We start from the raw sequence: 17,248 nt of genomic DNA, 5'->3' as shown, positions 1-17,248 counted from the left end.
ACTACAGTGTGGGAGCTCAGCAGGGCCAGCCCCAGCCTGCTGACCTGCACTGTCACCTAAGGCTTAAACTTCAGCTCTGGCCTCCTCTACCTAATTGCATGTGCTGCCCAAGTAGGTACCATCAGCAGAAAGCAGGAGCACCTGCAGGGTGCAATGCAAAGGAGGTCAGCAATGATTAGAAACCCTCTCCACCAACAGCCTTTCCTGAGCTGTTTGGCAGTGAGACATAAGCAAACACTCAAAGCACTGCGCTGTATCAACAGCATCAAACAGGAGCGACGGAGCGGCGTAAACCAGAAGGAGCTGAACACTGCAGCATTATTCAAACGGCCAAAGTGAGGTCTCAATACACAAGTGGAAAGTGATTAAAGTATATGTAAGCCAACAGGCCAGCTCCCAGCTGAATGCACCACACAGCAGGCAATTAAGTAGTTCATCTGAATGACAGAGATTATTTTTCTAAGAGGAAAGTAATGGGAGGAGGCTCTGGGTGCTCTGCAGTCTGAACTCCCACACTCGGTCTCATTAGGGAGGGTTTATTAAGGGCCTGTTAGCCTTACTAAAGACTCAATTAAATGCAGCACATGAAACCTATTCAAACCAAGCAACACAGCAAGAGAACAGGTCGAGAACTCACAACCCGCAGCAGATAGAGGCCTCTGAGTGATGCCAGCCCTATCAGCCAAACTGGTTCTCTGCTTCCTCTATAGTGTATGGTAAAAAAACAGGAGGGGGAGACTTTTGCAACTGAGAAAGCCTGTGTGAATTACCCTTGCTGACAGCCAACTAGAACCCTAAAATAAGACAAACTCACAGGGCTTCAGTGGCTTTGTCTAGATTTTCTTACTAAAATACATTGTTGGCCCTAGAATCCCAGACAGTCCTAAATGCACCCTTAAAAATGAGCATTATTAGGGGAGTCCTTCCGGGGCCTCAGAGTTTTTGTGTTCTTCCAGCATTGCCAAAGCATCAAAGATGAAGTTTCAGTAACAGGCTAGGAAGGCAATTAATGCAGAGAGGCAGAAAGGCTGGCCTAAGGAAAAGCACAGTATTCTAACCCAGCCCTGCCCTTTGCTCACAAGGGCACTGTTACCTCCTGTTAGCTTCTAAATTAGGTAAAACAATGCTTTGGCCCATTGTGCCTTGACTCTGCCCCCAGCCAGCCTGATTAAACAGTGTAACGACCCATAGAAAAGGCTGGTGTGTTTTACTACCTTGCAGTGTTTAATTGGGAAGTGAAGTATATGCCTGACTAAGCACTTAAATAATAAAATTTTATCTCAGGGCAGCTCGGAGTGCTCTGAGTCACTGCCTCAACACAAGCAGACAGCAATGCTGGTTTTTTTCCCTCCCTTTGTGCTGGGATAATCACCAAGTGGGGTGCAGAAACTCTTGCGTCTATTACAGCGCATGCAGGGGCTCCCAGCTGGGATGGGCAAAGCTCTGCACATCTCCCTAACCACAGCGCCAGGATATGGCTGTCCGAAGGCAGAGCAGGGCTTAGGACTCCCCTCTGCTGCCTGTCCCTGGAGCTCTCTTGTTTTGGAGTGTGGGGAATGAGAATGGGATTTCCACTTGGCTTGGCACTGCTGTGGTTTCAGGACTGCGGAGCAGCAGGCAAGCTGGGGTTCAAGCCATGCAGCTGTCATCCCCTCCCTCTCACCTGAGGCGAGCTTGATTTCCAGAGCAGTGCGGATCAGGGCCATCAGCGTGGAGGTGAAGTGGACTGTCAGATCCTCGGGTGAGATGGGCATGTTCATCCGCACCAGGCGCTGCGGGAGGAACACGGGCACTGTCAGCTTCGGTCAGCGTTTCTCCCCCTACCCCTTCCCTTCCCTCCCTTCCTGAGAGCCCCTAGAAATATAGCCCCATTGCAAACATTAGCCCTTCTCCTTGTGTTAACCTTTCGTGCACTGAGCTCAAACGTCTTCTCCACGCAGCTGGCAGCTCCTTTCCTGGAGCGGGGCTGAGCTGCTGCTGTTGGCTGTGATGGATTGCCAGCGTTTGTACTGCAATCCTACAAAGAGATTCCTTCCAAAAGAAGCTGGTTTGAATATCCTCGTTCCACTTCAGAGCCTACTACTCTGTTCCTGATGGTCCCAGCTACATTCCTACCTGCAGCCTCTGGACACGTGGCTCTGCAGACCTCGGAGCGCTCCCATGATGATGCCTCTTGCACACAGCCTGAAGCACACTTGGGCCATACAGGGCCAACGAGCCTTGTGGTTTGGCTCAGTTTTCTGGGGCGGTTTGGGTCTGGCTGCTAAGATGTAAAAGGATAAAAGGTTCATTTTTTGGAGACACATGGGTTCTATCTTGGGCCTCCTTTCCCTGTAAGCATTCCAGGAGCTGTGAAGATCTCCAGTCAATGAGCTACACAGCTCCATCCAGGTCTTACCCTTAGGGGAAGGAGCTGGGTGGGTGAGAGCAGGACTGCGATTTCCTTCTCCCACATTCTTCCAGTCTGGACATGGAATAGTCCCCCAGGATCTGCAAGCATCTTCCAAGAACTTTAGACCTGGTGGCATCTCCTTCCCCACCAGTAATCAGGATCAGCTCTGATGGGGCAAAATCATCCCTCCTATATGCAGCCCGGATCTGAGTGCACCGAGCACGGTGCTTCGGAGGCTGTGGCTCCCTTAACACATCTGGCTTCTGAGTATGGAAACGCAGACAGGTGGAAGCATTCTCTGATAACCTTAGCAATGCATTTAAAGGACGGATTTCTTCCCTTTTGGCAATCTCCTTGTTTCTCAGCTCCTCAGCTTTCAAAAGCTGCTGAGCCTCGCTCAGAGCCTTATCAGAGCAGCCCCTGCTTTTCCGCTCCCAGATCGCTCCTGCGCCCCGAGGAAGTCACCAAGCATTAATCTTTGCTGTAAGCCAAGCAGGAGCTTGGCCGGGGCCCCTCGCTCGGGAGGGAATTTCATCCAAGTCCAAAAGCTGCTTAGGCTGTGCCTTTGATCCCTATCAGTGTGCAGAACCCTCTCTTTGTTCAGCACCGGCCGGCGTGCTGCTGCAGCACCGAGCACGGGGGCACGGGAGAGTGCAGCGCCTGCCCTGTGTGCCATGACACCGTGCAACACCAAGGGCTGCTTGGAGAAACCTCCAACACATAGCCGTTGTGCTGCTGGTGCTGATGGGCACATGGCATTAACTAGGTGCAAAAAGTCTGCTTGTCAAGCAAGCTGACGTTTGGCAGAGCTGAGGACCCCCCCCCCCCTTTTATCTTATTACCCATCTTTGGATTTCATGGCGCAGTGCACAAAGGACTCGGGTAGCAACAGACCCTGTCTCCTGAAGGCTGAGACGAACCACTGCAATCTCAAAGAGCTCTTAAAGCGTGCCCAGAGGTTATCAGTCGTGTCTGACAAGCCTCTGAGAAAGTGAAATCAAAGCCAAGGGTCCCCTCCCTTTGTAACTCAGCGACAGCAGCAAATGCTGGCAAAGCCACAGCCATTTTCTCTGTTCACTCGTCTCCAATGAAGAAGCACTTTAATTGGGACTTTTCCCTCAGTGCACAAAAAGTGAGCACAAAATTTCTGCATCAGTGTGAGCCCAGCAGCCCCACCACATCCCACTGCAGTGGGACAGAGAGAGTAAAGAGATGGAGAGCGAAAGAAGATGCATGGCAGTGAGGAACAAGCAGATGAGAAATAATCCCTCCAGGAGAGCTCTATCCTCACACAAACCAGCACCAAAACCTATTGTGGGACTGCGGTATCCCAATCCTCTCCCCCAGTTTCCCAGACTGAATTCCCCAGAAGTGTGGAGGCAGAGCACAGCAAGGCTGTGTGGAAGTCTTTCCTCCTCAATTGTAATCAGGAGGGATATTAGTAATATTAGGAAGAAGTTTTTCACCCAGAGGGTGGTGACGCACTGAACAGGCTGCCCAAGGAGGCTGTGGATGCCCCATCCCTGGAGGCATTCAAGGCCAGGCTGGATGTGGCTCTGCACATAGCAGGGGGTTGGAACTGGATGAGCATTGTGGTCCTTTTCAACCCAAGCCATTCCATGATTCTATGATTTAAAGGGAGGTTTTCAAGAGGTAGAAAGAAGGAGGAGGTTCAAGCTTGCACGTGCAACTGCACACTTGCTTTGCAGAGCAAAATGCCTGCACCCAAGCCAGCACTGGGTGAGACTGCTGAGAACGGCCACCTGGAAGTGTCCCCAAACCACAGCCCTCTCATATCCCTGCTTCCCCTCTTTCTAGACCCCAGAAGAACCCCATAAGAGCATGCTGAGGGGGATGGCAGGGGAGTCTGCACCACTCTGGGTTACTATAGGAATTGACGGCCACAACCAAGGGGTGTTCAGATGAATTAATAATTTGGGGCAGTGAAAAAGGCAAAACCCATGCAGACCTGGCAAGACGGTGCTCCCCATGCTGCTCCTCTTCCTCCCTTTGTCTCCCATATCCAATAGCATCTAAGGAAGAGTAGCAGCAGCAGATGGAGTCCCCGTTTCTTTTCCCAGTGTATGCTTAGGGACCCATCTCCAGCTCTGGGATTTAATCAGAAGGTTTGGGAGGAATGCAGAGGGAGCTGGCATGGGGGATCTCATCATGTTTCTGCAGGAAAAGGCCCCTGAGGGAGGAGCTGCAATATTGTCTCCAGAGTCCCCTAATTAACTTTGTGCACCACAGAAAGGAGAGCAGTAACAAATGGTAACTGATTACAGCTGGGTTACAGTAGGTGATGCTTTTTGCTGCAGTTGCTTGTATGGTCAAAGGGGTGCAGGCATCTCCCAGCACCAGCAGAGATTTCATTGCAAATAAACAAAGACGTGGGCAACAGGGAGCCAGAGCTCTGCAGCAAGTGGAGTTGGCAGAGTTGGTGCCTGCTCAGTGTTCAGCTTCTGCATGGAGACTTCTGGGGCAGAGTTCACATAGATAGTAAACATGCTGGAGAGATGAGGAAATTCATGTTGGTGTCAAAATCCAGGCAAAGGTAAAGCAGCACCTGGGTGAGGCTGAAGCCTTTTGCTGGTTCCCAGTGTGACCCAGAAAGCGAGCACTGAGCTCAGCCTCAAACATTTGCCCAAGTATTGGCAGAAAGAAGAGCTGGGAAAACCAGCTGGCACCCTGATGGATTTTAATTATTAAGAACACCTCATCAGCAGCTCCTGAGCAGCCTCTGGGACAAAAAGTGCTCTGGGAATAATTTTCAGATGTGAATAAATTCAGGACAATGGAGCACTGCTTACAGAAAACGAGGCTGAATTTGGTGAATAAATTATTTGCTATGAATAATTCACTCCGACCTAGTTGTAATTATTCTGCTCTGCTTTAACTCTTCTCTCAGCTTCAGAGAGGATGCCCAAGCCTTCCTCCCTTCGATGGTAAGGGTGGATTTAGATACAGGGGAGAAATTCTTCATGATGAGTATGGTGGAATAGTTTCTCAGGGAGGCTGTGGATGCCCCATCTCTGGAGGTGCTCAAGGCCAGGCTGGATGGGCCCTGGGCAGCCTGAGCTGGTGGGAGGCATCCCTGCCCATGGTGGGGTGGTGGAGCAGGCTGTAAGGTCCCTTCTAACCCAACCATTCTATGATTCTATGCTTCTATGAACACTGACCCTGTCCTAGCACACAGCCAGACCACTGCATGGAGAAGTCTCATCACACTGCAGGGAATTATAGCAGCAGCACGGGCATTTCCAGCACCCATTTTACAGACCCTCTCTGTGATGCAAAGCACAGGCAAGCAATGGGGCAGCTCCTAGCATGGATGCTACCCTCCCACAGGTAAGGGTGCATAGCTGGAACTTAGAATCATGGAATCATTAAGGCTGGAAAAGACCACTAAGATCATTCAGTCCAACTACCAACCTATACCCACCATGCCCACTAAACTATGTCCCTCAGTGCCACATCTCCATGTCCCTTGACAACCTCCAAGGACTTACACACCTCAGGTGTGAAGACCTGCCACGTCTCTGTGCAACAGGCACCCACTTCCCCATGATGTTTCCTCCAGTGGAGGGAGGCCAACAGCCACAAAGCACGCAGATGCCCACTGAAAATATTGCTACTACTGAGTAGCACATAGAAACTGAGGGCCCTTCACCACAGACAAGCTGATGCTGAAGGGTCTCCAAGTCTCAATAAATAAGAGTAAATGTACCCAATGTAAGAGTTCCCAACCTGAGTAAAACCAAGCAACCCCAACCAGCCAATGGGCCAGAGGTCCAATCTCAAGGCACTAGAGTGAAGTTGAAGTGGTTTTCCCCCCTTTTTTTTTTCATTTAAGCAGATAGAAGAGATTTTAAAATGCATTTCTTCTCATTTCCCCCACCCTGGCTGCAGGATAGAGCTCTCCCGGTGCCCCGGGACCCCACATGCACAGCCAAGCTCCGGCCGAGGCTGGGCACACAAACCCAGGAGGACAGCTGAGAAAGGGGAACCAGAAAGCAACAGAGAGGAGCAGCCAACAGGGCTGCAAGGAGGAGAAAACCCAAACGAAACAAACGCAGACATACTGAGAAGGGTGACGACCGGGGAAAAACACAGAAAGCCTTTACAGATGGAGAGGACTGGGAAAAATTATATATATGGAAAGGAAAAGGGTGGAGGTGTGGGGCAAAAGGGCTTTTGCCAGACAGAAGAGGAAGTTTGAAAAAAATCTATGTTGTTTCTTTGAGAGGGAGGGAGCAGAAATGATGCAGAGACCATGGGAAAAGTCCAGAACTGGTCTCAGGTTCACACTGCCATGGTTTGTGGCTCAGTGATAAGGGACAAAATGAATCAGACTGCCCTCGAGCTCAGAAACCTGATGTACAGTTGAGGTTTGAGCAGTTCAGTTGGAACCCACCTCTGCTTACGGTTCAGCCACACGTAGGCACCTTTTAGAGGTTTCCAAGTAGATGGGTAAAAATTAAACATCTCTTTATATATATTTATATATATATATATATCTTTAAAACAAACCATCCATGTGTACCTAGCTTCTGTGAATTTTCTCTGTAAAGACCAATTAAACCATAGACCAACTCACACAGAAGGAAAGAACAGATCTGGGAAGGCACAGCTGCAGTGCCTGCACCTAGGGAGCTCCTCTGCAGCAGCTGAGAACCATCACAGAGAGGCACAGAGACTCCTCACTATGGAAATCAGCCAAAAGCCTTGTTTAAAATGCTTACTTTAATACGTGTTATTTATATATTCCTTTTTTTCCCCTCCCCTCCTTTTAAAGGTTTGGGGAGGGGGGAAATGGAAGGGAGGGGGGTGATGGGACAGCTTTATGCTTCTGGCACACACGTGTGACCTCAGAGCTGTAACATCTCCAGCTCCCAGCAGTGCCCACTCCCTGTGAAGTCAATGGGAACTCAGAGGTGCTAAAAGGAGCCACTGATTGCTCTAAAAGCTTTGGGGTTTCTGTGCATAATTGGTACCTTTGCAGAAGTGTTTAACTCTGGGTATCCATCTGAAATAGCCAGAAGGGCATTAAGGCAGACGGGTTTCTCAAGGGGATTCGTGGTAAGGTGGGGAAGAGTTGCTCAAACAGAGGTGCTCCTTTAAACAGCTACCACCAAACTCATCAAAAATGAGCATGGAAAAGATATCTAACTGGCTAGTTTTAAGGTTCTGCTCACTTTTGCTCTTTATATCCCAACACGTTGAGGAAGGATCTTGTAGAAAGCTATATCTGAACCTCTTCCTGCTGCTGTGCCCTGGCAGGCCTGGGTTTTTTGGCTTAGTTTAAGTTCCAAAGCCTGGCTCTCATACAGGCTTGATGGAAAAAAAAACAAAACGGCACTTTTTGGAGGGACATTGTGATCTGAATCCACTGTGTCCCACTGCACCAAGCATGCTGAGGGGTAAGAATTAGGCTTGGTGGTACCTGAAATGAGGTCAACAGCAAAAAAAAAAAAAAAAAAAACAACAACAAAACACCCACAAAACCAACAACCATATTGAGTTTAATGGACACTGAGTTGAGCCGTGCAATTCTAGGTGCTTACGGCAGGCTCCTTCTGAACTAAATGGTGAAGTTTGGTGTTCAAAGATCCCAAGGAGTTGGCTGTGTGTCTATCTGAATTATCACTGCGCTCATCAAGGCAGCAGCTAGCAAGCAGCCTTTCGGCTATAATGCCTTTCTGTGGTTCAATTAAAAAGTTTTTCAGCATCAACGATCAGTTCGAGTGATTTCTTCATCTCACCATCTTAAATGCTTTGCATCAAAATAATTTCTTTCATGAGGGTATTTAAGGAGCCCTTCTGGCGTTGCCTCTGTTTAATAGCTCGCTAACTCCTACAGCACTGCCTACTCTAATCACACCAATCTAATTTAGAGGGGGGAAAACCACCATCACACTGATGGGCTAGTGAGAGCGGTGGAAAGACAAATGGGGATTGTAGTGGCAGGGTAATTTACTCATTAGCACCCTCCCCAGAGTAGCCTAAATGGAAGCAGAATGAGAGAGAGAGAAACACTGATAGAAATAGCAGACATAGTAAGAGAGACAAACCGACGTGCCATCGTTTCAAAGACCAAAAGATGGTTACAAAAAGAAAAAAAAAAAGCAGCAGATCCAAAATCCAGTCTGCTCGGGAAGCAGAGAGAGCACTTAGAAGGAGCCCAGGAGAACAACACTAACGTCACAGAAACGGCACCCGCTGCAGCCACGGCACAAAAAGCTGGTGGGTTGGCAGGAGCTGCTGGGGTGGTCTACCTTATAGGCAACGCGAGCAGGGCATTTCTTTCCAAGGCCTAGAGGTGGGGACATGTGTCTCAGCATCTCATACATGTCTGTGTAACTGATGCGCCCGCTTGGAGTCAGAGGGAGAGAGGCAAAAGCGAGAAGAGACGGAAATCAAAGCAGAGCAGGACAGGGAAAAGGGAGGTGGGGAAGGGGGAGGGCAACACAACGGAGCAAATGAGGAGGAGGGAGAGAGGGGAAAGCAGACAAGAAAACAGAGATCCGGTTAATCAGATTTCTCAGGATAACAAAACCAAAGAAAGAGGTGGGTCAATCAAAGGTTCTCCGCTTCCACTCCTGTGGTTCGGCGCCCAACGTCTCCTCCTCGCCATGGGGAAGCCCCACATCCCCTGCAGCCGGGAATGACTGAGGTCTTGTTTGGGAGGGAGGGCTTGGGGTTGGCTTGGGTTTTGGGGTCAGAGGTGTGCTTCCCCTGCCTGCTCCCCAAACAGGTCCAAGAGGTTGTGGTCACCATGCCAGGGAGAGCTGGTAGGCAGAGTTATGGGACAGGGGGCTTTCCCTCAGCAAATGAAGAGCTGGGTTTTCAGGTTAGCTTATGGACTGCCAGAGAAGAAAAAGCCATTCCTCATCCTAAAACTCCTAATTTGCTCAAGGGCACAGATGAGGACTGCTCTAAGTCAAAGGTGCAAGTCTGCAGAATTCCAGCCAGACTGAATCTGGGGTCGGCAAAACCGGAGCCCAGCACCCAACCTGCAGGATGGTGGTGGAGAGCGGATTTGTTTCTGCCTTGCATTTGATGGGCTCCTCTTTCCTCAAACCAACACCCACCACCTGCTTTCACCACTGATGTCTGTCCTCCCTGTGTGCTGTCATGGAAACCCCTCAAGAAGGACAGCTGCAGAAGCAGGCACTGCATGCCAGCCTGCTGCCCTGACACGGGTCTCAAATCCTATGGAGAGCACTGATGGAGGAGTAGGCGGACGAGAGAACTCACCCCGCCAAACCCATCTATTCCTGTCCTTAGTAACTAAACCATTTAACATACCTCTCCGGCTTCATAGCCCAGAGTTAATCTGAAGGCTGATGAGAGACACAAATTGTAATTGCAGCCAACAATTTCCCCCTGGCTTCCCTCTGCCCCTGCTCCTGGCAGAGGGCTCGGTGCCTCTGAATTCTTGGCAAGGCCCATCCTCTGCTCTCCACCTTCACTCCCAAGCGTTGCACACCTTCAGAGGTCAGGAGGTTCCCTGCTATATCTAACATAACTTATGAGCTCAGAGACACGAGTGTTGCTCCCAAGGCAACCTCTGGCTCTTGCAGTGGGGTGGACTCAAAGCTCATCCCTTCACCTCTCCCCTCTGTGGACAACCAGCCCCACAGCCCCATTCCTAAATGTCCTACCAGCTCAGGAAAGGGAAGGGTTCAAACCTGAGTCACTCAACTAGAGGAGCAATGCTGCAAAGGCCCCCAGAATCATGCTGCTCCCCAGAAATCCTGGGATAATATCTCTCTCTGGCATATAGATGTAAAGAGAAGCACTTAGACACTGTGCTTCTTTTCCCTAACACTTCCCACCCAGCCCCTGTGCGATGCAAGCTCGAGGGTTGGCTGTCTCATAAAGCTGCCTGGCCCCAGCCAGCTGGGTGTGGGAAGGGATGGGACAGGGATGAGATGCACGGAGGAGCGAGGAGGCAGTCCATCAATCATTCCTTGGTCAGGCAACGAGTTATGTCACGTTACAGTTTCTTTTCTGTACCGTTTGCATTTGCACTTGGGGGTAAAAAAGAAATTAAAAAAAAAAAAACAAACTGAAAATGCTGGAGGGAGTCTCTGAAGTTGCAAACCTTGTATGCCACCCTATGAGGGCACTTCTTTCCTAAGCCCAGGGGTGGAGCAATTACACGTAACAAATTGTACATATCCTTATAATGAATCCGGCAACTGGAAAGAAAACATCAGAAGTTATGACAGCAAAAACACGGGGAATCAGCCTTTCCCTTCCAAACAGAAGAGGCTGGAAGGACAAACCACGCTGTAAAGCAAAGTTAGCCTGATAACGACTGGATCTGTGATGAAGAAGTGACTTTAACACAGATGGAGAGAGAGAGAGAGAGAGTGCTTCCTGCTGCTCAACGAAAGCATTATATTCATATTTCTTTCACAAAACCTTCCGTGTCATAAGGTAGACTTCCCATCCATTGCATTTAGTTACCTGTATCACTGTTTTACCTCCCTGTGCCTGAGCATCTGCCTACAGAAGGCACCTACCCACTGCCCAGGCACTGAGCAGCCCAGTAAAACCAGGGCCCACAGCACACAAATGGTCTATTTAATGGATTATTACTGGGGTTCAGATGAGCAGGTTCAACAGAGCTTGGGAACCCCTACCTCCCATTGTTATTACCTGCATAGCCTCAGCTTGCTGCGTGGACAGTAAGCAATGTGCTGGAGAGACAGCAACGGCATTTCAAGGTCCACCAGCACTGGGAAAATGGAGTCTTCATCACCAGAAGGTGATATTGGATGCCCTGAGGCAGTTTTACGGTCGGCCTCGTTAACTCACAGCAATACTTCCAGCCAGTTTAACAGTAGGATTAGATTTCTTAATCTTCTGCAAGTAACCAAATCATGTACAAAAAGAGCTGCGCTGAACTTCAGAATGACCTCTAAAGAAAAATGAGATAATGTGGCTCCACTGTGTTTATTTTTGTACATTATATAAAGAAGGCTGGAATATTTTGGAAATGCTCCTTCAATATTACTGCTTTTTGGATGCGAAGAATTAAGGTCTATTCAAAACCTTCGCAGTCAACTCAAAACTATTAATTTAGAAGCAGATCAAATGGGGCTATGCACGTCTTGGCTGCAGGCCTGATCATAGTTATAAAAAGTATATTGGTTTAACTGAGTCAAGTAGTTTACCCCAATTTTAGAATGGTTTTGCAAAATCAGTGTGTAGCAAATGCACAGGAGCATTTCCCTGCTTTCTCCATGAGTCAGTGGGACTCCTCCTTGGCTGTCCCTTGTCCAGCATCCAGGAATAAGGAATGGGAATGGAAGGGCTGACCAATATTCCCAATAGCTCTAAGGTTTGTGCGCTGCGGAGTAGGGCATAAGGGAGGAAATTCTCACTGTTTATATCTTGGATGTAAAGGAAATTTTCTTTCCCATTTCACCCTCCAGTTCAGTGCTGTCCTGCTTAACTTGCAGCCTCAGACCTCGTGTGCATTTGCTCTCCCGCTCTCTCCTTTTCCGTGATGCCTGAGGACTCTGCTACCCCTAAATCCAACACTTTTACCACACTTACCCCTCCTGAGTGCCACACACGCTCACAACAGCTGCTAGCTGCACTTCTTAACTTCCTTTTGAATATATTTTTCCAGGAAAATTTTAAAGAAAGTTGGAGGTTACAACAAAGCCAAAGGTTTCTGACATCAGGAATAGGTTCTGACATCAATACACACACAGTTAAGTCTGTTGAAAATGCTACCTTCACAACAAAAACATGACAAAATTTGTACTTCTTTGCCAGCCAGCATCTTTCATGAAGGGTCTCAAGCTACAGAAGGTGGGCAAACACTGTCAGTTCCTTTTTGCATGGGTCATTTCCTTTTGCGTGGGACAGCCACTGGGAGACTGTGAGAGAAGGCGTGAAACAGTCAAAGATGGAAGCAAAAGCTAACAGCCTGGGACTCTTCTTTCATGCAGATTGTACTGTGGTCATTATTTATCATTCCTCTGCAGATATAATATACTGGGAATTGACACTGAAAAATTGGATGGAAGCTTTCTTTCAGCGAGTTTGACCAACTAAGGGAACAAAGAATGGATTCTCAACAGCCCTGCATCTTCAGCTGGAAAGTGGGTGCTTTGTCCTGCTGGAAGCAATGCCTTAGGAGACAGCTTGTTCAGCTCCATCCTTGGATCACTACTGGGAGACACAGTGTCCAAGGCCACAAAGGTGTTCAGCCCAAACGTTCAAAAGATTTGCTCTGGCCTTAAACTAGAAATGGATTTGAGATTGCTCTTACATTGTGGAAATGTTAGTCCCACTGTGAAAACATCAATGATTTCAGTGGAATGATTCACACATGGAAAATGCAGAACATGCACATGGTTTGGGACCAAGGCTTGAGTACCACGCCTCAGCTGGCCCTTGGTTTGCACTTCTGTCCCTAGTTGCTCTGCCAACATCAATAGCTTCACACCAGAGCAAAATGGGAGCAAGATTAGGGAAAATCAGAATCCAGATCTTTATTGATGGTGTATTTTGTGTGAACAGCTCTAGAAGTGAATGGGTGAGTGCTCCACAAAACGTAACCTCTGTGCTCGGAGTTAACAGTGCAAGAAAATCTTTTAACTTCCACGAGTGGAAAGCTCCTGAACACATAAACATGAATAAAAACTACACTGGTACTTATTATTTCCTCTTACAGTGTGTGAATTCTCCTGTGAATGATAATCAGGCTGTTTTTAAGTAGAAAAGGGGCACGCCCAACTTCTCAGTCTCATTGAGATTTCTGAGTGGTAAGAGATAGGATTGGATTTGAAAAAGAAAAAGAGTTATTTACTCCCTGCCAAATACCCACAAAGGACATGTCTGTATTACAGAGCATGTGGTAAGGAAAATCTGCTTAGAGATTACAAGTTTCTAGTATGTGTTGTGCCACATATATGCAGGTTTGTTGCATAGATGGCTTGGAGGTGGTTAAAATCACACACAGGTCATTCTGAGTAGGTTTACACTTAAAGTTAGTCTAAAACAATTTTAGTGAGATTTTCAAGCAGTTTAATTGCATACTAGCAGGGAGTTTCAGATCCTGATTATACAAACCCTGTCTGCATCTGTCTCCACTGAAGAGAAACAAAGAAGTGGAAATGTTTTAAGAGCTGAAGGCAGCTTCCTTGCACATACCGAGGGGATTCTCTGCAGTGTAACTTGTGGGGAGGAAGATGGAAACAAAATTAGCAGGGCTTGGAAAAAAACAGCTTCCCAGCAGGCAAATGCCCAAGCTGCAGATTACTGAGGAACCTGTTGTGACCTGTAACTCAGCATCTAGAAATGACAATGACAGTCACCAGCACTGTTGTGCGGTGGCTTTATACAGACTAAGGGAAAAACAAAATATTCAAGTCAATTTCTCCCTAGAAGTGGTCCTCAGTCCAAGCTATTTCTTTGTATTTTTCAATCCCTTAAAAGACTGCAGCAATGGCTCCTGGGTCTGCCACAGCACAGAGCTGCTCCTGTGGGACTGTGCTGCCAGCAAAGGGGTTTGGCTTTCCCAGCTGCTGTCTCGGGGTGGGAAAAGCAAAGACAAAACAGTAAAACCAAATACTTCATCATCAAGTTGGGAGAAAAGCATTTTCTTCTTTACCATGATCACATATCAGGAACATTTCATCAGAGGCTCACTGAGATCTCAGATGTTTCCAAAGTCAGGCTTACTGCATTTTCTTATTATTCTTTCACGTGTCTTAGGTTTCAACTGCATGTCCAAAACTTAAATATTATTTATAAGAACAAAATTTCCCTCTACAATGACGCTGTCATCAGAAGGAGGCTTCCAAGATCAAAATATAGGGTTTGATGAGAAATGTCTGTTTAAAAATCCCATTTTCAGCAACAGCACCCTCATGTTAACAGGCTTTGCATCATGCCCTGCTGTCTTACAGGTGCCTGAAAGCAAAAGATCCATTCTGGGTCCACCACAGTACAGTTTTAACAGAAGCCAAGCAGTGGAGTTTGTCATCTGCTTTCAAAGGAGAGAGAGCATCTTGAAAACCTGAAGTGTTTGTGTGTGATGCCATGCACAGGATTTGTGAAGCTGCTCACGTGCTTTTCAGCTAGGATAGGAATGCTGCCCGATTAAGGAGCAGCAAGGCTTAGCTTCACAAGTCAAGAAAAACATTGCCAATGGCAGCATGTTCAGCTTATCTTTGGCCTGAGATGCTGGAACCAAAGGCAATCAAAGGTGCTTTTGAAAAAGCTAAACATCTTTTTTGATTGGCCATTTGGCCAAGATTACTTGAATTTATCCTATCATTTTTTGGCCTCACGTGTGCATGGGGCGACAGTGGTTGTGTTTGGCATAACTGAGTTGTTGGTTTATGTCTGTCTCATGTGTATTGAATGGAAATTCTCTTGTAATGACATCAGATTAATTCATCTCCAATACATTGTGAATTTAAAACGGATCATTTACCTCTAACGTTACTTCAATTTTTACACATTTTTCTTTCTGGAGTTGCATTCACATTCAGAACAGGCTGTGTGCATATATATGATACCTATATGCAACATAAATCCTTTTCTCCACATGCAAGTTTAAGAACATACATACCAGGCAGCTGGGTCGTATTCAGCCCAGACACGGACAAACTCATCCAAATGATGGGGCCCAAGGATGGAGGAGTCTCTTGTCAAGTATTCAAAGTTGTCCATGATTACAGCCACAAATAGGTTCAACATCTGCAGGGAAGAAGCAGTTATGAAGTTAGGCAGAACACTTGTGCAGCAAGTTTGCATGGCTCTTGACCATGGAGAGTTTGGCAGCATCTCTATCACCAGTGAAGTTCTACAGCATGACCACAGACTGGTGGTCACAGTGCATCTGTCGCTGTTTCACCAACTAGATTGTGCCAGCTCTTCCAGCACTTTGATATCAAAGCAAATCAAGACAAAACAGCTGGAAGAAAAGCCATTCTTCAGCCAGAATATCCTATTTTAGGCTTATCACAATTCAAACCTTTACAGTTCCCCTGAAAGACAAGGGCAGGACACGCAATAAGCTTCTCTCCCTCATGGCTGCTAACAGAACCCAGAAAACATTAAGAGCTTCCTCTTATTGAAGCCAGAGGAACAGACACAAGGATTTCAATAGGAAAAGATCAAGCCACAGCTGGTGGGATGGAAGAGCAGGAGGGAGGATGGAAATGGATGCTCCTGTGCCAAATACAGTCCTGATGGACAAAGAACATTTCCATCTTTTTGTCCCTGCTGCTGCGAGTGCTGCTGCTCTGTGCCATGGCAGCAAATAGCAAAGATAAGCTGAATGTGGCCATCCCCAGCTGATCAGCATCTGCTGGTCATTAAAAGAAAATCAGTGGAGGTTTGGGACTTGTGGAGTCTGCATGTCCCTGAGCAAACTGGAAAGAGGAAGAGGTCTTAATATTGGAGGGGGCACAATTCACTGCTGCAGACAAGCACAGTCCATAACAAATCATCGTATCCATACGCTGATGCAGACACATCCAAAATAGCTCTGGAAACACCAGCAATGCTACAGGTACCCCACACATATCACAGTACCCCCAGAAAATCAATAGGTAGTAAAACCTGTGTGAATTTTTCCCTTGATCCCGAGCCCCTTGCATTGCTCCCAGCTCCAGCTGTGGCTCGGTACAGTTTTCCCTTGCTTGCATAAAGCTGCTTCTAAAGTTTCTGTATTTTTTTAATTTCAATTTATACTTCTCTACAGCGTAAATTTAAAGGAGAAAAACGATGTCAGGCTGGACATCCACAAAGAGCTAGAAACAATATCGAAAAGCAAACACATTACACAATTTCCCCCCAGATCCGTGGCGTAACAACACCCAACAAACCATAAAAATGTTTCCTCTTGGCAGGGCTGCAGCTCTGCAATGCTTTAATCGCCCGTGGGGAACCACACGTTTCCTTGCAATGAAGTGTGGAGCACATTTTAAGAAATGAGTTCCAGCCCTGGCTGCAGCAGTCCAGCTCCTTGGCATCGAAGCTCCTGGTCTGGGAGCTGAACATCCTCCCTCAGCTCTTTTTGGGCTCCCCACTTGCCCTGCCAGCAAATGAGGTTTCAATGGGAGTTCCAGGAGCTCACGCAAAGCCGTATTCAAAGCTGTATTTCACACAGATGTGCCCCAGCCTTCAGGCCTGCTACTGCAGCTCAGGGCTGTTGGGAGCCAAGGAGGCAGAGCTGACTTTTTAAATTATTATTATTGCTATTATTATTATGAAATAAAGAAGTTTAGGAGCAATGCCGCTCTTGAAAATACCAATGAGAACACCTGACTTTTGGGGAAGGATTTGTACAAGGAAGGATTTAGGCTTTGAAGTATAGAGTACAATCTGTAAATGGAGCATTAACTTTCAGGAGCTTTCAGGGCTCCACGTTTTTTAATATATGCAGAAGAAATAATCCCTGGGATGTCAAAGGGGCAACAGCAGCTGGACAAAGGATCTCAATAGGGGCCATTGAAGTTGGTCTATCTATACAGGACATCAAACTGCCACATGTACCTCTTTTTCCTGGGTAAAGGTTTCTGATGATAGCAGGGATTAGCTGCACAAAGCATCAAATCTTATATTTTAAAGCCAAGGCATGAAACTGAAAGCAGGTTTGATAGGTAGCTTTTGGGGACTTTTTCAGAGCCATGATTTTTATCTCTTGCTGCTTGAAGTTTAATTGGGTCCCTGTCCCTGGTTTTCTATTCCTCTGTCCCAACAGCACAGGAAAGATCCAAACCCTGAGAGCAGAGGGCTTTTTATGCACACAAGTGATTAGGAAGACATCAGTACGTATTGAAATCTTAAAGCCAGCCTCTATGACAGCCATGGGCG

General features: G+C 47.3%; 1 protein-coding gene across 23 annotated transcripts in view; it reads right to left on the bottom strand.

Annotated features, from left to right (window-relative positions):
• Positions 1-17,248, bottom strand: part of CACNA1B (calcium voltage-gated channel subunit alpha1 B) — a 260,207-nt gene that overhangs the window by 13,515 nt on the left and 229,444 nt on the right. For 13 of the 23 annotated variants that reach the window (XR_001464423.4, XM_015279261.4, XM_015279263.4 and 10 more), the window contains 3 exons: positions 14,997-15,124; positions 8,668-8,764; positions 1,664-1,772 (listed from right to left, as the gene is read on the bottom strand). Coding sequence is in view for 22 of the 23 variants with exons in the window: in XM_015279261.4 (XP_015134747.3) it covers positions 1,664-1,772; positions 8,668-8,764; positions 14,997-15,124 (334 nt within the window). In the remaining variant the exon portion in view is untranslated. Of the gene's footprint in view, positions 1-1,663; positions 1,773-8,667; positions 8,765-10,499; positions 10,597-14,996; positions 15,125-17,248 lie in introns of all 23 variants that reach the window. The other 10 variants (XM_015279262.4, XM_015279266.4, XM_015279276.4 and 7 more) reach the window with 1 other exon arrangement.

This window comes from Gallus gallus, chromosome 17 (genome assembly GCF_016699485.2).
Source record: "Gallus gallus isolate bGalGal1 chromosome 17, bGalGal1.mat.broiler.GRCg7b, whole genome shotgun sequence".
Lineage (NCBI taxonomy): Eukaryota > Metazoa > Chordata > Aves > Galliformes > Phasianidae > Gallus > Gallus gallus.
This window is presented reverse-complemented; position numbering and strand designations above follow the sequence as displayed.